Source organism: Cryptomeria japonica, chromosome 7 (assembly GCF_030272615.1).
Source record: "Cryptomeria japonica chromosome 7, Sugi_1.0, whole genome shotgun sequence".
NCBI lineage: Eukaryota > Viridiplantae > Streptophyta > Pinopsida > Cupressales > Cupressaceae > Cryptomeria > Cryptomeria japonica.
The window spans coordinates 661,357,787-661,381,630 of NC_081411.1; the positions used below are offsets into that span (position 1 = coordinate 661,357,787).

Below are 23,844 nucleotides of genomic sequence, written 5' to 3' on the forward strand. Positions count from 1 at the left end.
GACATCGTCAATCCTAATCGATGATAGAATTAGGGTTTTGTCCTCTTGTCAGTCTTTCAATCATCTTTAGCTTGTTAGTAATCATTTGCGATTATCAACTTGTCAATCTCGTCATTTTGCGATCGATTCATCATCAATCCTTGTCCTTGTCAATCTTGTCATTTTGCGATCGATTTGTCATCGATCCTTGTCCTTTTCAATCATGTCAATTTGGATCGATTAGTCATTGTTCCTCGTCAATTGGCGCCTATCAATTTGATCTCCTTGTCAATCTTGGTCAACTTGTCATTGATTTTTGTCAACTAGTCTCAATCATTTATCAACATTGGTCCTTTGTCAATCAGAATCATGATCGAACCTACATTAATTTCTTGTTGTATTGACCTAATTCCTTGTCCTCTTATTTCTAGGGTTTTATGATTTGTTCATTTAATCCTTTTCTTCTTCTTGGTGGGTTAAATAAATTAATTTATTTAGTCCTAGGTCTCTTTCATGAATTAATTAATGGATGAAAACCTATTAATTAATTCACCTAATTTCTATTTCTCCTACTTTCTTTAATTTTTCTAATATTTCCCCTAATTTCATTCCCTCATTTTCTCCTATGTTTATGCTTCCATTTGTTGCAATCATGGAGGCTATTTTCTCTCTTCCCTTTTGTCATGGGAATGGCATTTTAATCTTGTCATAATTTGTCATAATTTTTGTCAATCAATCTTGCATGTCAATCTTGTCATAATTTGTGCATAATTTGTCATTCTTGATTTGAATTTCCTTTCAAATCTCTTCATGCTAATCTTGTCCTCTCTGCAATTTGTCTATAAATTGGATGATTTTCTTCAATGAATGGATAAACCACGCTTCTAGTATCCTTATGCTACAATTTTCATCTTGTCAATCTTGCTTGCTTTCATACTTGCATTTTGCACTTGTAGGTGAGATCCACAAACAAAGTAATTTGAAGGAGAAAGAAGGACAATGGAGGAACAATGAAGGAGATACATGCTTTGGTTTGCATTTTATTTTAGTATTTCATCTTCATGCTTTTATTGATTGTATTAGGATTTCTTATCATTGCAATCTAGTTTTTTTTGTGGTTGAGCTAGTTTAATATTGCTTTGATGCATTCCATTTTCCTATCTACACTTCCAATTCCCAAAGTTCACTTATATCAGAGTGCAAGGATGTCGTTCTCCTCCCTGCATGTTGCCACGCTACTCAACAGGCATAGTGGTGCTTCTTGAGGTGGTGAGACAATTGGTGGCATATGTCAAGGCATACAGGCATAAGCATGGAACCAGTTTTTCTTTTCCTATTACGCTTGGAGACTCTATTGAAGCGTGTCTTTCCTTTCAGGTAGTTGAGGATGCCGAGAGAGAGTTAGCACTCTACTCACTCAAGCCATTCACTCCCAGAGATCACTTTGATCCATATGATAATGTAAAAGGAATTTTGGGAAAGAAGTATGGACACCAGTGGCAGTTGGAGGACCATTGGATGAACATTCAAGATGATGGGGAAGTGAAGAAAAAGATGTATTCCAGTCTACCTCTCGATTTCATCATGAAATGTAAGTTGTTTAATGTTGCTGATCAAGTCCAGGATAGCGGCAAATATCTCCAATCAGCTTATGCCAAAGAAAACAAGGAGATCAACATCAAATGGGTTGACATGGAGGTCGTAGATTTGAAGGAGATGATGAAACAAGTCTTGAAATACACTCACATATGGATAGACATACAACATCAGAAATTAAAAGAGCAGAACATAACAATGACACTCCACTTAGAAGCGAGGAAAGACAATGAAGATGAAGCAAGCGCGAGTGGGAGTGCTTCTCAACAATCTCACTCAAGAGGTTCGAAGAGAAAAGAAGATTGTGGAGAAAAGGAGTCCTCAAGGAAGAAACATAAATCAATTTCCAATCATCCTTCCTCCAGGTGCGAAGAAGAATTGAACCAGGACGAAAGACATAAGAACAAATAGTAGAAAAGGAATTGAGTCAAGGAGCAAATGAATCAATGGAATCCACAGTTCACAATGATAAAGGCAAAGAGAAATCCTCACAAGGACAAGAAGATCTCACTCATCACATTCAAGAGATCGAAGGAGATGAAGAAGAAGACAATGATGAGACTACGTCACCACCTAGAGATGAGCAAATGCATGAAGAATCACAGGTTCAAGAAGAGAGATCCTCTATTCTTGAATGGCTTAAGGAAAGACTAGCCCAAGAAGTGATAGTAGTTGATGAAGAACCAACATACGACATAGGGAGCCTTCTAAGCCGGACTCGAGAAGTCACCGAGAAAAGGAAAGCTACAAAGATGTCCAAGGTGATTAGAGATGATTCAGGATCTAGGAAGTTGCAAATAGCTACTCCAATGGTTAATAAGTATGAAGGTGAGATCACAACAGATGAGTATGATATGGAGGCTATTGATTTGGGTCCACTCACCTTTGAGCAAGCCATAGGTGATGCAAATGATTCATTGAAGGCAGTTAATGATATGCTAAGAGATGAAGTAGAAAAGAATAAAAGGTTAGAGAAGGAGATAAGTGCGTGGAGGAAGTACTTCCAACAATTCTAGGAACCATTGAGACATCAGAGTCCGGCAGCTACACCACCACCCTTGATTCCTGCGGAATCAGTTGATCATATGGAGAAGATGAGGAATTCGGCACAATTGACGGACACATGGATAGAAGACTGAGATACCAAAGTTAGCAAGTTCATGAAGGGCATAATGAAGACACTTGACACATTCATAAAAGTCCTTGCAAGAACTCATGTTCTCATAGAGGCCTTCAAAGCATTTGCTTATGCCAGAGATGTTATCATTCCAGTATTGCAAGTAATAAGGAAAACACCCAGGGAAGTCTTATCAAGAGAGAAGATAAGAAGAGAAGGATCTACGCCTAATTTTCTACAATGGAGTAGTCTACTTCGCACGAAGAAGATCATTTTTGAAGATATTGGAAACGGGTGCAGTCAAGTTCAAGATGATATGCATCGTATACATGATAAGATAGTAGAAGTAGCACAAATTGTTTTGGAGAGGAAGATTGATCCTGGGATGATTATAGAAGCCAAAGAGTTGGAAGAAAGAGTAAGAGTTATCTTTAATGGGACTGATGGAATGATCACCAAAGGACAGTTGGAGGATATGCTTGAACTCGTAGTATTAGCCAGCAAGACTCAAGAGCTCGAACCTGAATGGGAGAATGCCATCGTCAAAGCTTTCGATGAAGTCATGCACATTGAGGAACAGTTGAAGTCTCTACTTGAAGTTCCGATGACTGAGAAAGAAGGTATAGTGACCAGATTCATTGAATATGCCAGAAGGGAGGAGAGAAAGGAAACAAGATTTTAGAAGACAGTTTGTTATGATCCTACTTGACAATTCATTTTCTCATTGGAGGATGCTTCTTTGATTTTCGTGCCAGCACATGTTATTTTGTCATTGGTTGATTTCATAATAATGCTTATCTAGATAGGGTTTCATTTACATCAAACCCTAATTAGGGTTTAGGTGACAAAATCTTGGCCCTTGATCTTCATTTGATCTCGACCCTTCATTGTATTTGGGAGTGCTATATAAACTCCACTCATTTCATTTGTAAAGAGTTAGAAAGTTAGATATCAGCTAGAGAGATTAGATATTAGATATTAGCTATAAGAGATAGAGCTCAAGAGTGATAAGAGAAGGACTTGAAGAATTGTTGTTATTTGGCTTTTGGATTAATAAAACATTGAAGTTATGGTGTTTCTGTTCAATCTTTGAAGCTTATTGCATGGTTTTTGATCCTCTCAAGTCAATCTTTGATATTACTTTAAGTATTTAGATTGAATGATGGAATGTTGTACTTGATTTATTTTGAAACTCGTAATCCATACCACTAGCCTCTTGTTGATTGTAAGTGCGCCTTGTGTGATCAACTGGAATCATTGAAAGTGCTCAAGTTCAATTGTTGCTCAATCTTAGGTATGCATTCAAGTGATGGTGTCTTTGCTTAGTAACGATTTGAAAATCTCCAAACGTCCTTAGAAGTTTGCACTAGTTTTGGTGGAGATGTTCTTGTATGGCGATGCTAAGACTAGTAAAGTTTCACTTATGTCGTCCCTCGTCCATTCATTCCTAGGATAGCTTGGAACCTCTCAACCCTCATCTTTTGCCATTTTTTTGATAAACATCCAGTAGTAGTAGGAAAGAACTTCATTGCATATCATCTGCAAAGTACTTCATAAGTCTCTCCTTATGTGAAAAGGCCCCTTGATGAAATTGAAATCACAACAACCACTCGTGCTTATCCACACGTCAAGACTTGACATTTATGAACCTTGGAGTTGTCTCAAGTGATCCTTAAGCCAATCTTCAGCATTTGAGAAGCTTTGTTCAAGAGAGGATAAGATACTTTTGAGTATTTTATTTTGTGTTCGCATGTGCGTAAAAAAACACATCAACATGACTAAGGGCCTAGATTTGGGGATGATAGAGGGATGGTGGTGGGGCAGTGGTGGGTGTGAACTAAATCTGCTAACGATCCCCATCTCACTGCTATGTTCCAGATCTTCAACCACTTCCTCCCCAGTCTCCTAAGTTGGTTATTTAGCATCCTTGACTTTGCTATAAGAAGATCTCCTATTTGGCTCCCTATTTAATGTATTCACTTGCTTCTTCTAACCCACAATTTTTGCAAATTGAAAACCTTTCCCTACTACTATCATCTTTTACATTTGGAAACAATACTTTTTTGCCTCCCTCCTTGCTCTTTATTTGGCATTTGTAGTTCCCCACAATAAAGCCATTCATTGTTTTCTCTAGATGAACTCACAAGTCCACCTTAGAAGTGCATTGTTTTGCTTCAAATCCCTGTCCAACCCCAATTGTCTTAGCCTTAAAGCCTTTGACTGGGATAATGCAAATTCCAGTTGTGTAGATGGTGACTCATATGCCTGCAGAATAATGTTAGGGTTAGCCATTGCATTCTCCCACATGATGCCTTCATATCCATATTTGATTTTGCTGTTAAGGTTTTGTTTAGAATCTCCCAATGGAATGGCTAAGTGCCTATCAAATGCCTTTTCGTGTTTTGTTTAGTACTTATTTATTTGCATGGTCCTTCACTAAGTCCTTTCAATAATTTCATTCTCTATATGATAGAATGCATAGTTTGCTAATGTATCTGCAAGTTTATTACATTCCCAAAAAATGTGCTGTATTGAATATGATTTCATTGAGCTTAGCTTCTTCCACATTTGTTCCATGATGTTTTTGATCTTCCGGCTTGTGGTGTTTTTGTTTTTGATTGCATATTATCACCATAGAATCTTCTTCTACATATGTATTTATATGTCACTTTTTCCTTGCTTTGTGCAAACTTGCAGGCCAAGTGATATAGCCTGTGCTTCAACCTTCTTGTTGGTCCCATGAGTGAGCTCTCTTGACGTAGCCCAAACTGTTCTCCCTATCCAGTCTCTTATTACTCATCTTGTACTGGATTCACATGGATTGCTTTGGGTAGTGCCATCAAAGTTCATTATATATATGATGCCGTCCTAAAAACTTTTGCTGCCCCTTTCTGTTCCTGTCTGTGAAACATTGTGGAACAAAGAAAACAATGCTTGTCTTTTCAGAATTTCATTGTACTCAAGAGCTTACTTGCATTTTAGATTATATTTTTTAACACAAGGATGAAATTATTCTTTTGGAGGATAGTAGTGATGCCATTGAGTATCACTGTACTTTTCAAGCTTTCAATTCTATCAAATTTGTATGTGACTTATCTTTTCTAGTTTCTATATATATATATATATACGTGTTGTGACGTATTCACACATTGCCCCATTGCAAATGGGAACCCCTACTTTTTGCTTTCTAGGGTTGGTTTTCTTTGCTTAGTCTTTTAGGTTCTTGATTATTAATCTTTGCATTAGGGAGTTGCCAGAGAGATCATTAGGATAGCAAGGTCTGCTTGAATTGAAGTGGGTCAGTAGGTGGTCCAGGCCAGGGTCTTTGTTGAAACCTTCCCCTTGGTTAGGCCTAGGTCTTGTTTCTAGGGTTGAGTCTTGATTGAGTTTGAGGAGGTCTTTGTATCATGCTAGGAGTCTAGCCTTGGCTTTTGAGACCTATGCCATTGAGTCAAGTCTAGGATGCGAGTGAAGTGTTAGTCGTTTGAGTCACAGTGTTGTCAGGACTCCCCCTCTTGCCTTTCAATCAAGCTAAATTCCTGCTTCAAAGCATCAACTAAAGAGAAATGAACTCAGACCTGACCTTAGGCATTAAGCTGGGAAAATTTTGATCATAAACCATGAGGAATTTGAGTAAAATACCAAATTCGCTCCTGACCCTTCCAAAGGAACATGAGCGAATTCTTTAGGTCCTGTCCTTCCAAAGGTACCTAAGCAAAATTGTTAAGATGCACTTTTGATTCAACATTTTGACTAGGCACTTCCTTAAGGTATTTGTTAGCATGTCCTAAGGTGAGAACAATGTGAATGAGGATGAAGTTTGAGTGTTTGGATGATATCTAAGACTAATTCCTCAAATTCGCTCTTGACCCTTCCAAAGGGTCCAAAGCGAATTTCCTTATAGCTCCCTTCTTGGTCCTAATTTGCATCACAAACCTTGCTCACATGGCGTCTTTGAAGAAGATAAATACACTTGGAACATGAAGAAATGGAGAATTTGGGCAAAAACTCCTGACCCTTCCAAAGGGAGAGGAGCAAATTTTTTAAAACACCTATTTGCTCCTTGTTTGGGTTGAACTCTTTGTTCCTATGGTGTGATTAAGGGAAGATTAATGACTTAAAGTGATTTGGGACCTAGAAGAATGCCCTTGGACCTCCAAAGAGTTAGGAATTTGACCAAGAAAGCAAATTTCGCTCCTGACTCTTCCGAAGGGTCCAGAGCGAATTTCATCTAAGCTCTTGACCCTTTCAAAGGGTCCAGAGCGAAATTCTCCAAAGGACCTATTTCCTCATTAGAAACATTGAATGGTGGTCATGCAGGGCAAGGAAAGGATTCAAAAGTTCCAAGTCCAAGGCAAGTTGAGTGTGAGTAGAGTTTAGAAAAGCAAGTTTCGCTCCTGACCCTTCCATTGGAAACATTGAATGGTGGTCATGCAGGGCAAGGAAAGGATTCAAAAGTTCCAAGTCCAAGGCAAGTTGAGTGTGAGTAGAGTTTAGAAAAGCAAGTTTCGCTCCTGACCCTTCCGAAGGGTCTAGAGCGAATTTCTTCTAAGCTCTCGACCCTTCCAAAGGGTCCAAAGCGAAATTCCTAGGAGGACTCCCTATTTTGCCTAATGCACCCAAAAGATTTTGTTTTAAGCTAAATTGAGGGCGAATTGACTTGATGCTGATAGAAGGAGGTTTGAAAAATTGAGTTCAAGGCAAAGTAATGATGAATGGAAGATGAATGGTGTCAAAGGAAGAATTTTGCTCTTGACCCTTCCAAAGGGTCCAAAGCGAAATATCCTAAAACTCTATTTTGCTCCTTGTTTGGGGTTGAAATCTTGGTTCCTAAGGCATGGTTGAGAGGGGATTGATGTATACTTGCCTTGAGAAGTGGATTGGAGCAAAGGAAATGATGGAATTGAGACTAAATGACAAATTTCGCTCCTGACCCTTCCAAAGGGTCCACAGCGAATTCTCTTGAAACCTCCTTTTGCTCTCAATTTTGTATCAAGCCTAACGTTGATTGAGGTTGATTGAACTTAGAGGCATCCTTAGGCATGCATTTGAGTGAGTTGTGGTCACAAAGTGTAAAAAATTTGTCCAAAAATGCCAATTTCGCTCCTGACCCTTCCAGTGGGTCCAGAGCAAAATTCTTAGGAGGTCTAGTGTTTTGCCTAGGCCCTTGAGCGAATTTTATTATAGGTCCTGTCCTTGGAGAGGGTCCAGAGTGAATTTCATTATAGGGCCTGTCCTTGGAGAGGGTCCAGAGCGAATTTCATTATAGGGCCTGTCCTTCTAGAGGGTCCAGAGCAAATTGATCCTAATGCCTTCTTGTTAATGGTTTGAAGTGAGAAATATCATGTTAGGATGAATATATCATAAGTGCTTGAGACCATCTTTTGTTTTTTTGCAGATCAATAAAATCAAGTTGGAGGAAGATCAGGCTAGGACAATGGTGACCTCTTCACGTTTCATCATCATCAAGGATGCCTTCGATGAATGAGAAGGTACCCAAGGTGTTGCTAAAATCAAAGGACTTCAAGTGTTAGAACTATCCTCAAGGAGATCACAAGATATCAGAAGAAGGATCTTACAAACACTTCAAAGATAGATATGCTACCAGAGAAGAAGGAGTGACTTGTCCGTGAAGAAGCTTCATCAAACACAAGAGAGTCAAGGAGAGGTACATCATTCATCAGGTACATCAAGGACGAAGGAGGATCCACCAAAGTTAGTGCAAGGGTATGTTGAAGAGGCAGATAGTTTCAGAAGAGTTAATCAAAGTTAAGCTTCTCATCGAATATCAAGAGATACAAAGTTCCCTGACCAAACACAAACGCAAGACAAGGTGGCATCCCAGTCACTGTTCCTCTAGTCAGATAGGTCCACATCAGCATGTCCAGATTTAATGTACCTGACTCACCTGTGATGGCACAAACTTCGATGCACCTACCTCGGTTTCCTATTGGTCCACACATGAAATGTAATTTTCTCATTGGCTAAGAGAGTTCGTTGTAACAAACCCTAATTAGGGTTTTCATCTTGTAATCCTAGCCATTGATTGTAAATCAATCAGAGCCATTGAAATGTAAAGAGCTCTCTATATAAAGCTTTGGCTCTGTATTTGTAAAGGTTAATAGTAGGTGAATAGTTAGTAAATAGAGGTTAGAATAGCTACTGATCAATAGAGAATAAATAGCAATTAGAGTAGATTAGGAAGAGAAGGCAAGAAATTGTTGCCTTGATTGTAAATGAACTCCATTTTCATTGAAGTTATGTTGAAGTGTGTTGTTTCTTTGCAATATGCATGGTTTCTTGTTTAATCTTCATTTTAGATGGTAGATAATTAGATTGAATGGAGAAAAATTGTTGAATGCACTCGCTTGGAATCTGCCCAGTCCAAACCACTAGCCTCTTACTGATTGTAAGGGCGCCCTGCGTGGTCAACTAGCATTGAATGATCTTAATTTCGAATTGTTATGCGTCTATTGTTCATGCATTAACTTGAATGGTGATCAGTGTTTGATGGTGTAACGATTTGAACATCTTCAAAGTTCCCTTAGAAGATTGCACTGAGCTGGTGTCGAATTGTTCAGTTTGATGGTGGGACCTAGCCCAGTAGGACTCCAACTAGTCATTCATCCATCTTCTGACATTCTAGGTTTTAGACTAGACTCTCTAAACCCTACACCTTTTGCTATTTCTTTATTCTCCCTGGTGAGTAGTTAGGACTCAAGTTCCAGCAGATTAAACGTTCAGGCATACAAACGTAAGTCCCCTTGTGATTCCGGCATAATCACATCATACCACAAGAGCTTATCCACACGTAGAGACTCTACATATAAGAACCTTGAAGTTATTTCGATTGATCCTTGGGCAAATCTTCAGCATTCGAATAACTTTGTTCAAGAGAGGATAAGATACCTTGGTATTTTATTCTATGTTCGCATGTGCATAAAAAACACATCAACAATACGTATGTACATAACATACATACGTACGTATGTACGTATACCGCTATCGTCAAAATGCATCGTGCTGTCACTTGCTGTTCTTGTCCTGGAAACACTGTGGAACATAGAAAACAGTTTCTTTTCAGAATTTTGTTGTATTCAGAGGCTTGTATTTTGGATTTAAATTTTTACCCTAGGATGAAATTATTCTTTTGGAGGTCAATAATGATGCTATTGAGGGTTATTGTACCTTTCGACCTTTCCATATTATCAAATTTATTCGTTATCTATCCTCTTCAATTTTCTTTTTCTATAATTGCCATGCTTCTTTCTTATATGGAATCGTTGGAAGATCTGTCTCACATATTTTCTTTTCATGTCATGGTAGTTTAATCTAATCCTTCATGTGTTCATTTCTCTCGCTCTTTTAGTTTGCAAATATTCCAGAGATTCATTTCTGGTTGATAGATCTTGTATGCTGTATTTGGATTCTATTAATTCCTAGCTACTTTATTGCCAAAATAGCAAATATAGTTCAGGCATTATTTTTTCTTTGGGATTCAGTTGCTGTCATTTCTTCATCAAAGATCAAAGTAAGGGTTTGTTTTTAAATTAGCGAAGCATGGAATTGTTGAGCTTAATAAAACAGTCTTGTCACATTTTTCAAGATTCATCGTTGTTTTCTCTTCAAAACTCTGTTCTTGTGGAAAATGAATTTGCATATCTTAGTAGTGATTGGGTTTTCATACTAGCATACTTTGTTGGTTATAAACAATATGTTGATGGTCACTTAATTGCCCACAAGACCACAGCCTAGATTCACCACCTTATTAGTTGGGTTGGCACTGGGGCTTGTTGAAAAATTCAAATCAAAGCAACTTCTTGATGCACTGTTGTGTGGGTTGCATGGATGTTGTTTCAAAGCATAATTCAGTTAATTTTTTTTAAGCATCATCAAAATTATTGCTTCTGTTAGGAAATGTTTAACTACACAGCAGAAGTATCCATGATTATTCTTATTTTATATCAGAATGGTGCTCGGTCTCTATACTGAAATATGCTAAATATTAAGCATTTTTGTTTGTAGTTTATTGGGAGAGTTTATTGCAAACTTAAAATTTCTTCTTGATATTCAACAGTTGCACAGAGGTATGGTAGTTGGTACTACAAGGACCGTCTAGGGCGTACCAGGGGGCCTATGGAACTAATTACCCTTAGAACTGCATTGGCTGGTGCTATTGTTGATAAGGATACTTTTGTCTTGGGAGATGACATGGATGAATGGACACCGATTGGTATGGTATATGGCTTGGAATCGGCAGTAAACACATTTGATGGTGGGTTTTCACAATCCTGCTTTCTTATGATTTGTAGTTTTACCTTTAAATAAAGAGGACATTGAGTTTTCCATATGGAATCCAAGTTTGTTTTCCTTGCAAATAAGTTATTGTATTATCTACCTTAGTCTTTAATCTTAGCCAATTCACTGGAATACCCTCGTTTGTTCTTCTTTTCTGTTTTATCCTTATAAAGACAATTTTTGCATATGGATTATCTCTCTGTGTCTTATTTGTAATTAAAAATTAGTACATTTATGCCACATTTCCATCCCTAGATGTATTTTAGGAACATGTTTAGTACTATTGCCTTCCATTTCCTTTATCCATGCTGGGATGGATTTATGTTTAGCGCACAATAATTTTTGGCCTTTTATAACATCAATATTTTTTGTTACATGAATATTCTTATTTATTGTTTTTCTTTTTTTTGTTAGTCAAATTAGCAGCAGCAGGAACAGCGTTATGCCACAAACTGGGAATGCGATTGCCTTTGTGGCTCCCATCTAAAGGCCGTGAAATAAAGACATTTAAACAGCTTCAGAAGGAAGGAATTGAAAGCAAGGAGCGAGAAAAAGCTGCAATGAGGCAGAATTGTGGAGTCTTGCCAGGGCAAATGATTCCAAGCCATACATTGTTTCTTTGGGCCAGTGGTGCAGAGCTTACCCCACTCATAGAAAGGGACACTATGCCTAACAAATATGTTTCCTACCAGCAAAGGTTTGTTTCCTTGCCCTATGGCTTTAAATTTCATTTCTATTTGCTTGTCCCTTCAATCTCACCTCGGAGTTTATCTATTCACGTACCTGGTGGTCCAGTTTTTGCTGATTTTGTCTTTTGTATGCATAGCAGATGATACCGTGCAGTATAACTGTTCATATTTGTGGGTTTACATAGAAACATATTTTCTTTATATAAACGTTTGGTTGTGCATCTGTAGATATTTAGTGGTTATACAGGAAAAAATGAAGAAAAAAAAGATACATGCGATTGGTTATATTTAGTTATAGGGTTTAATATGTAATTTGGAATTGTTATGATATCATATATAATAGTAATTTTCTTAGAATTATCAATGGTAAGAATTTGGTTTTTTAAAATTAGATTATTATATATTAGGTTATATTTAGTTGTAGGATTTTGTAGTCTCACAAATTGGAAATTTTCTGATTTTTGCAATTTCCAATAAACAATGCAAGAGATTAAATAATTTTTTAATCATTGAGATCCCAATGTGGGCAAGGTGAGAGCATACGGTGAAGGGATTAGAATAATATTATAATGAAATGATTGTTGGTGGCAAGCTGCATAATTTAATATGGCAAATTATGATAAAATTTGGAAGTAAACATATGCATATTTTTGTGGCAAGTCTTCTAGTCTCCACCTTCTTGTATCCTAGATGATTTACAAATTAAAATTGAAAATGATTGTGTTGATGTGTTTTAGAGGCATAATCAAACACAAAATAAAATACCCAAAAGTATCTTATCCTCTCTTGAGTAAAGTCCTTCCAAATGCTAAACAATGTGATCAAGTGGAAGACTCCAAGGTTCTTAATGTCAGGGCATGACTTGTGGATAAGCTCTGTTGGTCGTTGTGATTGCTGTTACTCCAAGGGGCCTTATGTTGAGTGATTGAATGCTTGAATTGATGCAACTTAGATTCTAACTAATTGGATGGAGAATAAAAAAGGGCAAAAGACGTAGGGTTTGAGGGGTCTAATCTAATCCTAAGAATGCAAGAGACAATGAATGATTGAGTGAAATTCAACCAAGCTCCGCTTCGCCATCAAAGAACAACTCCACAAAGCTAGTGCAATCTTCTAAGGAGAGCAAAGTGATGTTCACAAAATTCAAATCACTACCAACGGCATAGACACCATCAAGACGGTGCATGTCAATGAGGCGAGTAGCAATTGAAGTTAAGCTCATTGAGAGTTTCAGTCGACCACACAAGGCGAACTTACAATCAGCAAATCGCCAGTGGTATGGATATATGAATTTCATCATTAATCATTCACAATTCCTTTCATTCATCTAATTATTTATTATCCAACATGAAGATCCAACAAGAAACCATGCACTTATAAAGAAACAACACATTCCACCATAACTTCAATGAAAAGGAAGTTTATATACAACTTTGGAAACAATTTTTGCCTTTTACTCCTACTCTACTCTAGCTGCTATCTACTTATTTGCTATTAATCTCCTATTTACTATTAACTATTCACTATTCACCATTAACCCTTACCATTGAGAGGGAGAAGCTTTTTATAGTGCTCCCTGTACAAATGAATTGCTAGGATTGATTTCAGATCAATGGCCAAGATTACAAGATGTTGGAACAAACTCTTCTGGCCAATGAAATAATTACAACATTTGGACACATGTCTTCTCTAGAATATTTGACCAATATTTAGTGAGGGTAGGTACATTGGAGTTCGTGTCCCTATGGGTGAGTCAAGTGCATCGCATCTGGACATGCTGATGTAGAACCTTTTTATTGATGGAGTAGTGACTAGGATGCCACCTCAATTTGCTTGTACTTGATATGTCATCATGAATGAATATTGATGTCTTGGGTAATATCTCTTGATACTCAACATCTCAAGCTTCAATAGTGATGATGATGAAGGCGTATTTCCAAATTATATCATGTTGTTCAAGCTGATCTTTTAACTTTGCTTAACTCTTCTGAAACTATCCTCTTGAATGTCTCAATGCTGAAAGCCACGAAGGTGCAAGGTATATATGTTGACTTCCTCTTAGTCTTGAATCTTGATATTGCCTTGGAATGAACCCTTGATGTCATAACTGCTTCTTCACTCCTTTGGAATTCTTTCTTTGTGATTCCCTTCATGTTGTTGATTCTTTCATCCACATCCTTGGATGTGTGGATCATGTTCTTGTATAAGTGAATCCTTCTTGTGTAGTCACCTTCCTTGATACCCTTGTGCTTGCCGATGAAGTTTTCCCCTGGAAGTTGCATGGTGGTGTGGGTCTTTCAATCCTCCTTCTCTTATTCTTTCAAGGTTTTGCTTTGCAATTTGCATCATCATCCTCTCACATCTGCAAAACAAAACAAATATGGTATCAAACACACATGATATATAACCTTTACAAACCCTTTGATTTTTTATGTGTTGCAGGTTGGATAGGTGCATTTTTAGGGTAGGTCGCTCCAAAGATGGAGCAAAGGAAGTGCACTTCACTCTTAAGATGGAGCAATGGAAGTGCACTTCGAATCACCATCCAGCCTGCTCTTAGCCACTTTTTCATCAACTTGTCCTTTTTCATCAATTCATGCCTTAAGTTTCTTATTCTTCATGCGTGGAAATGTGTCAAATTATATTCAATGAGCCTTGGAAGCCATTTCGCTCCAAAGAGGGAGCAAAGGAAGTCAAATTCGCTTCAAAGGGAGAGCAAAGGAAGTGACTGAAGGTTCAGATTTTCAGCTTCATTCTGTCAAATGGATCCTTTCAATGGGCAAAGGTGAGGTTCTATGTAAGGTGAAGGCATTAGAAATGCTTTAAGACTTTTTTTTCCATTAGTTGAAATTCATCAAATCGCCATCGAGTATGCAAAGGGAGTGACTTCGCTCCTAAGAAGGGGCAAAGGAAGTCAAATTCGCTTCTATAAGGGAGCAAAGGAAGTGAAATTCGCTCCTAAGAAGGAGCAAAGGAAGTGATTTCAAATTGCTATCTCTAGCAGTTTTCATCAAGTTTTCCATCAATTGATCTCTTTCAATGCGCAAAAAGGGAAATTCGTTCCTCCAAAGTGGCAAAGGAAGTTCACTTCCGCTAAGGAGCAAAGGAAATTTGCTCCAATTGAGGAGCAATAGAAGTGAATTTGCTCCAATTGAGGAGCAAAGGAAGTACACTAAATTCGCCACTTAACTTGGTTTCATCATTTTGCTTTCTTTTCATCAACTTAGTCTTGGGGTTTTGCTCTCCATGTGTGTAGATGCATCAAATTACCTTCAAGGAAGGCCTTAGAAGCAATTTCGCTCTCATGGAGGAGCAAAGGAAGGCAAGTTCGCTTCAATTGAGGAGCAATGGAAGTGCACTTCGCTCCTATTGAGGAGCAAAGGAAGTGACTTTAAATCATCATCTCCATCCTTTCCTTATCAAAATCGTGATGAATTTGACCCCTTCAATGATCAAAACGAGGTTGCATTAGTTGAAGTTTATCAAATCGCCCTTAAGTATGCAAAGGAAGCCAAAGTTGCTCATAGGAAAGAGCAAAGGAAGACAAATTCGCTCCTAATAAGGAGCAAAGGAAATGACCTCATACTCAGTCAAATTCAAGGTTGCTGGTTGAGAATTGAGTTCATTGCTTAACAAAGGGCATCATATGATGATCAAAGTGGGTTTTAGAAGGTGAGGGGAGGAAGTTCGCTTCTAAAGTGGAGCAAATGAAGTAGACTTCACTCCTATTGAGGAGCAATGAAAGTGGAATTCGCTCCTAGGAAGGGGTAATGGAAATTTTCATGTACTTAGCCAAATTTTGCCCTTGCAACCTGCCTCTCAATGAAGTGCAATCATACCACTTGGATGGCGAAGGAGGCTTTGCATAGTTGATGGAACTTGATCTAAGGGACTCCTTCATCAAACTTCCTTCTATCCTCGTTCAACTTGACCTCTTCTATTCAATGTTTTGCCACGATAGGCTTTGATCAATCAGATTGATGACGACATTGACCCTACTCATTCAAATTTGCAAGAGATGACATGCTAAAGACTCAAGAGCTTATTCTTGATCAAAAGGTTTTCGATGTTGATTGAGGCCTCTATGAGGTCGAAGGAAGTGACTGTTAGTGCTATTGAAGATCAAAGGAAATTTTCCTATATTTAGTCAAATTTAGCATTTCATCCCTAGCCTTGCAAGTAAAAGATGAGTCATTTATTCCAAAATCCTCGATAATTGACTGTCTTCACCCCATCCAAAAGAGAGAGATCTAACTTGATTTCCCCCTGGCCTCTTGTTCAACTATACTTCCTCAACGCTAAGGCTAATAGCAAAAGACTCTACAACTACCAGCGGTTAAGCTAAGACAACTAACCTAGAAAGCGAAAAAGTGGGTGTCCCCATTTGCAATGGGGCGATATGTGAAAACGTCACAACAATTTGAAACTGGTTTTGGCAGCAAGTCATCTAGAACAATTACGAATTATAAATCTGGCAGTGAACTGCACAAATTAACATCACATAAATTATAATAATGCTGGAAATTGAAAATGATTCTCTTTAATTTTGTTTTTGCATACATTTTGAAAATCACTGTAATTGAATTCAATAATTTGAAGATTGATAGGTTCTTTTTGAAGAACATCTTTTTCTCTTATGCATTCAACAAGTGATATTCTCCTCTCTATTAAGATAAATATTCTGATGATTTGCAATCATAGAAATCACTAGGATATCATTTTTTACATCAAATTCCATACCTTCCACCTGTATGATGGATTCTTCCAAAGTTTGCTTCTCAATTTCTTGTAGCTTAGATTTTTTTCTTTTCACACGCTACATCATCACAATTTTGGGTTCCATCATTTTCCTTTTTGGCTCTTCTTTTGACTTCTTTGACTTTTCGTTTGATATCACCTCCACACAGTGAACTTGTCTTTTGCTCTAGCATCTATGGTTTGATCCTCAAAGTTCTTTGCATCAGAAGCAATATTTTGTTCTTCTAAGTTCATTTCTGCTATCATCTTTCTTTCTTGTAATAAGATAACTGTTTTCTGTTGGTTGGAAGATGTCTTATCATGGAACACTGAAGATTTTAGAGATGTAATCCTTTTGTCAGTTTCCTGAGGCCTTGGTTCTGATTTTTTCCTCCAACTTCCTCATCTTTCCTCTATTTTTGTTTTCTTGGAATATCTTCGATGATTCTTCAAAGGTGACGTAAGATTTGTAAATGTTAGACTTCATGTCATATTCATCGAAGAAGTTTGTATTCATCTTTGTCACTCTACTCTACCGTGCCTCTTGAATATGATCTTTCTTTTGTGCTCTTCTAAATTAGGTGAGAGCTTTGAAGTTAATAAAAATTGCTCCTATAGTCGATCCACTTGGGCTCTTTATGTGTACTACTTTTTATAAGAACCTCAATTGAAAAAGATTGGGAGTGGGACCAGTCATAGACTGATTATTACAAACGATCTTCCTTTATTTGCCCAGCGGTTAAGCTAAAACAACTAACCTAGAAAGCGAAAAAGTGGGTGTCCCCATTTGCAATGGGGCGATATGTGTAATTGTCACAACACATTGAAACTGGTTTTGGCAGCAAGTCATCTAGAACAATTATGAATTATAAATCTGGCAGTGAACTGCACAAATTAACATTACATATAAATTATAATAATGCTGGAAATTGAAAATGATTCTCTTTAATTTTGTTTTTGCATACATTTTGAAAATCACTGTAATTGAATTCAATAATTTGAAGATTGATAGGTTCTTTTTGAAGAACATCTTTTTCTCTTATGCGTTCAACAAGTGATATTCTCCTCTCTATTAAGGTAAATATTTTGATGGTTTGCAATCATAGAAATCACTTGGATATCATTTTTTACATCAAATTCCATACCTTCCACCTGTATGATGGATTCTTCCAAAGTTTGCTTCTCAATTTCTTGTAGCTTTGATTTTTTTCTTTTCACATGCTACATCATCACAATTTTGGGTTCCATCATTTTCCTTTGATATCACCTCCACACAATGAACTTGTCTTTTGCTCTAGCATCTATGGTTTGGTCCTCAAAGTTCTTTGCATGAGAAGCAATATTTTGTTCTTCCAAGTTCATTTCTGCTATCATCTTTCTTTTTTGTAATAAGATAACTCTTTTCTGTTGGTTGGAAGATGTCTTATAATGGAACACTGAAGATTTTAGAGATGTAATCCTTTGGTCAGTTTCCTGAGGCCTTGGTTCTGATTTTTTCCTCCAACTTCCTCATCTTTCCTATATTTTTGTTTTCTTGGAATATCTTCGATGATTCTTCAAAGGTGATGTAAGATTTGTAAATGTTAGACTTCTTATCATAATAATCGAAGAAGTTTGTATTCATCTTTGTCACTCTACTCTACCATGCCTCTTGAATAGGATCTTTCTTTTGTGCTCTTCTAAATTAGGTGAGAGCCTTGAAGTTAATAAAAATTGCTCCTATAGTCGATTCACTTGGGCTCTTCATGTGTACTACTTTTTGTAAGAACCTCAATTGAAACAGATTGGGAGTGGGACTAGTCATAGATTGATTATTACAAACAATCTTCCTTTATTTGCCCTTTTGTTCTTTTGTTTCACTAGACTGGAAAACTGATTCATCTGGTTATTTATATTGTGCAAAGTCTAAAACGTTTCTGATAAGGATTCTAAATGTCTTCATTTTTTCTTTTTCCATGTGATGAAATTTGCATCAAAATGTTAACTTTCCCTTCAGGTTGGCAAGAGCATTGCTTTGATGTCCCAAATTGGAATTTTTAAATTTTTTTGCAATTTCTAATGAACCGTTAGTTGTTAATGTAATAGCGTCGATCGTCTCCTTCATGGCCGACATGGTCAACTAAATTGTCTAAGTGGCCTATCGGCCTTAGACAATTTAACTATATCGACTTGCCTTTATTTATTAATTATGTGTTAATCTTGCCATCCTTGATAATAAAATCGGGAGCATTTTAACACTCTAACATAAGATATATATATATATATATATATATATATATCATCACTTATGAAAAGGTATGCCGCTAAAAGGAAAAGCCGATCTTCTTGAGGAGTCGTGATGGTTGGAGGAACCTATGTTCGGGTATATGTAAGGCATCGATAATATTCATCCACAACACACTAAGCATATCGTGTATTCCCTTGCAGATCAAGTTATCTTCTACAGCAATCCGATTCATTCTTCAGCAGTTGAAAATATATAAGCAGATCGTGTTCATTGAATCTGGCAGGTTAAAGAGCATTCATCCTACAGCAAGAAGAATCGGGTCCAACATACATTCAGTAGATCGAGTTTATTACTGAATTCTACAGTTCGATTATCATATCACCTTGTGTGGTATATTATTGTGTGTACAAAGCTTCAAGTAGTGAAGCCATTCTTTGTAAATCATATTTAGACCTGATTAAATATAACTGAGAATTTTGTTTCTGCTATAATCTGATCACTTAAATTTAACATGGTATCAGAGCCACAGTGAAAGAAGATCGTGATCAGATTCTCTACAACTTCTAAGTATTCTCTCCTCTCTCTCTCCGTCGAGCAATATCTCTAAGACTCAAAAATGTTGAACGGTCTTAAAGTCGAAGATAGGCTTGAATGCGCATCTAATTTCACCTCATGGAAGTTTAGAGTGCTCATTGCACTTGAAGAAAATGATCTTCAATTCGTGGAGGAAAAGGATTTATCCGAATTTGAAGATCATGAGGAGAAGCTTCAATTCAAGAAAAATGCCATCAAACCAAAGAAGATATGAATCGACTCCGTGAGGGATCAGTTGGTGCCTCTCATCTCCAAGATGACAACTGCGAGAGATATGTTCAAAACCTTGGAAGATTTATATGAGATTAACAACGTAAGTAGGGCTCTTGCCTTGAGGCAGCAACTACACCAAGTGAAGATGGCAAAGGGAGATTCAGTCATCACCTACTTCATGAAAATTTCAGAATTTAGAGATCAACTAAGCGCTATTGGGGATCAAGTGATTGATAAAGATCTTGTCATGTTAGCCTTGAATGGTCAGCCTCATTCATGGGAGCGATTTATCCAAAGCATAAGTGGAAGATCCAAATTACCTAAGTTTGATTGACTTCGTGTAGATTTTATTCAAGAAGAATCAAGATTGACCGCTAGAGGAATCATGAAGAGTTCTCAAAATGAAGATACACATGTTCTTGCCACTCAATCTACCAAGAAACGTAAGTATTGGAAGAACGGCAACTTCAAAAAGAATAGAGATTTCAAATCAGATTCTGTACCTGATTCTAGGAAGAGCAAGAAAGATCTCTCTTGCATCCAGTGTTTCAGGTGTGACAAGTTTGGTCACTTTGCAAAGGGTTGTTTGACAAGAGCTAATCATCAAGGAGCAAACATCAATGAAGTCTCATCTCAGAAAGAGGTTGAAGATAACTCCAATTGTTTTCTTTTCATATCAGCACTATCGAGCAATGTTCCTACAGACAGTGATACCTGGTTAATTGATAGTGGAGCCTCTTGACATATCACCGGTTATCGAGAGCACCTTTTTGATTTAGTGGAGAAAGAGTCACATCTTCAAGTTATTATTGGAGATGATGCACGCTATTCCGTAAGAGGATTTGGTGGCACATCTCTAAACCTTGAATCTGGAGTTTATCTACACCTAAGTGATGTGTTGTTCATGCCAGGGATCAAGAGAAACCTTGTGTCTATTTCAGCCTTGGAGGATAAGTGCTATCAAATTGCATTTTTTGAAGGAAGAGTTCTTGCTTGGCCTAAGAACTCCAGCATCAAGACTGCTCGTGTGATCGGAAATCGACATGATAGTTTATACAAACTCTCCACTCTCCCTGTTCAAGCTCTTATTCACGATTCTTCCAGTTCTAGCGAACTCTGGCACATAAGACTTGGACATCTTCACTTTAGGGCTCTTCCATCATTGGAGAAGATGGTAAAAGGTATTCCTAAACTTATTCATGTACATGGTGGTCCTTGTAAAGGTTGTGCTATGGGCAAAAATATTAAAAGTCCTTTTCATAGCAGTGAAAGTAGGTCTAAAGAAATACTAGATCTTGTACGTTCAGATTTATGTGGTCCAATGTCAATTCCATCCCTAAGTGGATGTTTGTATTATGTAACTTTTATAGATGACTACTCTAGGAAGACTTGGATTTATTTCTTAAGGTCTAAAGAGTCTGATGAAATCCTAGGTAGGTTTAAAGAGTTTAAAGCTCTTGTAGAAAATTTATCTAGAAAGAAAATTAAAATTTTAAGGTCTGATAATGGAGGTGAGTACACCTTGGGTAGCTTTCGTGATATCTGTATTGAGGCAGGGATCAAGAGGGAGTTTTGTGTTCCTTACAACCCTCAACAAAATGGGGTTGCTGAAAGGAAGAATAGATCTATTGTTGAAGCTGCAAAAGCTATGATTCATGATCAAGACCTTCAGACTTTTCTATGGGCAGAAGCCTCTAGAACAAGAGTGTATGTTCAAAGTAGATATCCTCATCGGATATTACAAAATATGACTCTTGAAGAATCCTTTTCAGGTATCAAGCCTGATATCAGCCACCTAAGGATATTTGGTTGTCCTGTGTATATTCATATTCCCTAGGACAAGAGAACCAAGTTGGAACCTTCTGGCAAGAGAGGAATATTTGTGGGCTACAATGAAACCTCCAAAGCCTACAATATTTACATTCCTGGTCAGAAGCAAATAGAAGTTAGCAAGGATGTCACATTTGAGGAAGATGTTGCATTCAGGAAATCAAAGGGCTCATGCATGGAGATAGATGATGGGACTCCTCAAGACATGGATGTTGATCATGCTCCTGAGATTCAGAGGGAGACTACAGAACCTGATATGAGTAATGATCCAATTGAACCTTTGGATCTCACTGATGGACCTAGAGATATTGTTGTGTCTCGAAAGAGACCTCTTTGGGCGAGAAACACTATGCAGGAAGCAGAACAATTTGTCGCTCCTAGAGGCACATTTAGAGAAAGCAAAAGACCACACAAATTTTCTAGCTATGTTGTATTAATGTCTAATCTTATTGAGTTTGAACCTTCTAGTGTAGAGGAAGCCTCAAAACAACAAGTTTGGAAAGATGCAATGGATGAGGAGTATCAATCCATCCTCAAGAATAATGTGTGGGATATTGTGCCTAGACTGAAAGGGAAGTCTGTTGTATCTTTCAAGTGGTTGTACAAGATTAAGCATGCAGTTGATGGTAGCATTGAAAAGTACAAAGCTAGATTTGTGGCTCGTGGTTTCTCTCAGCAAGAGGGAATAGACTATGAAGAAACATTTGCTCCCGTTGCTCGCTATACTTCCATTAGAACCATCATTGCCATTGCAACAACTAAGGGATGGAAGTTACATTAGATGGATGTGAAGACAACCTTTCTCAATGGTGTGATTGAAGAAGAGGTCTACATCGAGCAACCTGAGGGGTTCATGATTCATGGGAAAGAGTCTCATGTGTGTAAATTGAAGAAAGCCCTATATAGTCTTAAACAGGCTCCTCGGGCTTGGTATGAAAGAATTGACAGATACCTAGCGGGTTTGGGATTTTGCAAGAATGATGCTGATCCAAACCTTTACTTCAAAGTATTCAATGGTGATATGTTGATCTTGGTACTTTATGTTGATGACCTATTTATCATAGGAGAAGATCATCTCATTGATAGATGCAAGAAGGAGTGGACTTCAAAATTCGAGATGAAGGACTTAGGACTCATGCACTTCTTTCTAGGGTTGGAAGTTTGGTAGAGGCCCAATGAGATTATCCTAAGTCAAGGAAAATACACCATTGATATCTTGAAGAGATTTGGAATGACAGATTGTAAATCTATGTCTACACCAATGGAAACTAACTTGAAGAAATTGAGGGAAACTGTAGTTAGTTCAAATCTTGTGGACCCTACTATGTACAGGCAGTTGATTGGGTCCTTGATGTATCTAGTTAACACTAGACTAGATATTTGCTATCCAGTAAGTGCACTTAGCCAGTTCATGAGTGAACCTAGACAGATACATCTAGTTGCAACCAAGCATATCTTGAGATTCTTGCATGGCACAACTGGATTTGGCTTGAAATACTCTTCCAGTGTGGACCTGATACTTGAAGGATATTTTGATTTTGATTGGGCAGGGAGTATTACTGATAGGTAGAGCACTTTTGGTTGTTGCTTCAACTTGGGATTTGCTTTGATTTCTTGGTGTAGTAGGAAGCAGTCTTCTGTAGCCCTAAGCACTGCAGAAGCAGAATACATTGCAGCATGTGTGGCAACTCGAGAAGCAGTGTGGCTTCGTAAGCTCCTTGCAGGATTGTTTGGACAATCATTGGAGCCTACTACCATTCATTGTGATAATCAAAGTTGTGTAAAGCTTTCTGTCAATCCAGTGTTCCATGATAGAACAAAGCATGTTGAGATTCAGTACCACTATATCAGAGATATGGTACAGAAGAATGCTGTTCAGTTGAGATACATTTGTACTGAGGAACAAACGGCTGACATTCTCACCAAGCCTCTTGCGAAAGTGAAGTTAGTGCATTTTCGAGACAAGCTTGGAGTTGTGGAGAATGAAGCCCTAGCTGAAAGGGAATATCAACATCAACAATTACTTGATATGTATTGTTATGCATTCTTCTCTATGAGAGAATTTTGAGGTTTCAGCCATTGTTATGCATTCTTCTCTGTGAGAGAAGTTTGAGGTTTCAGCCCTTGTTATACATTCTTCTCCGTGAGAGAAGTTTGAGGTTCAAGCCCTTGTTCCACCCTCTGCGAGTAGGTATGGTGGATCCACCCTCTGCGAGTAGGTATGGTGGATGTCATGTGAGAGACTCCATGACTTAGCATTTGTGTGTATTCACCCTCTGGGAGTAGCCATGGTGGTTATGTTCATTTGTATTAAGAAGGATTCCTCCCTAGCTAAGAGGTGGTGTTAATGTAATAGCATCGGTTGTCTCCTTCATGGCCGACATAGTCAACTTAATTGTCTAAGTGGCCTATTGGCCTTAGACAATTTAGCTATATCGACTTGCCTTTAATTATTAATTATGTGTTAATCCCGCTATCCTTGATAATAAAATCGGGAGCATATTAACACTCTAACATAAGACATGTAAATATATATATAAATCGTCACTTATGAAAATGTATGC

At 37.7% G+C, this 23,844-nt stretch overlaps 1 protein-coding gene across 2 annotated transcripts in view; it reads left to right on the top strand.

Moving 5' to 3' along the window:
• Positions 1-23,844, top strand: part of LOC131071192 (protein TIC 56, chloroplastic) — a 111,416-nt gene that overhangs the window by 23,750 nt on the left and 63,822 nt on the right. Inside the window, exons 2-3 of one of the 2 annotated variants that reach the window (XM_058006910.2) lie at positions 10,770-10,967; positions 11,405-11,687. In XM_058006910.2, the coding sequence (XP_057862893.2) occupies positions 10,770-10,967; positions 11,405-11,687 (481 nt within the window). The remainder of the gene's footprint in view (positions 1-10,769; positions 10,968-11,404; positions 11,688-23,844) is intronic. The other variant, XM_058006911.2, reaches the window with a different exon arrangement.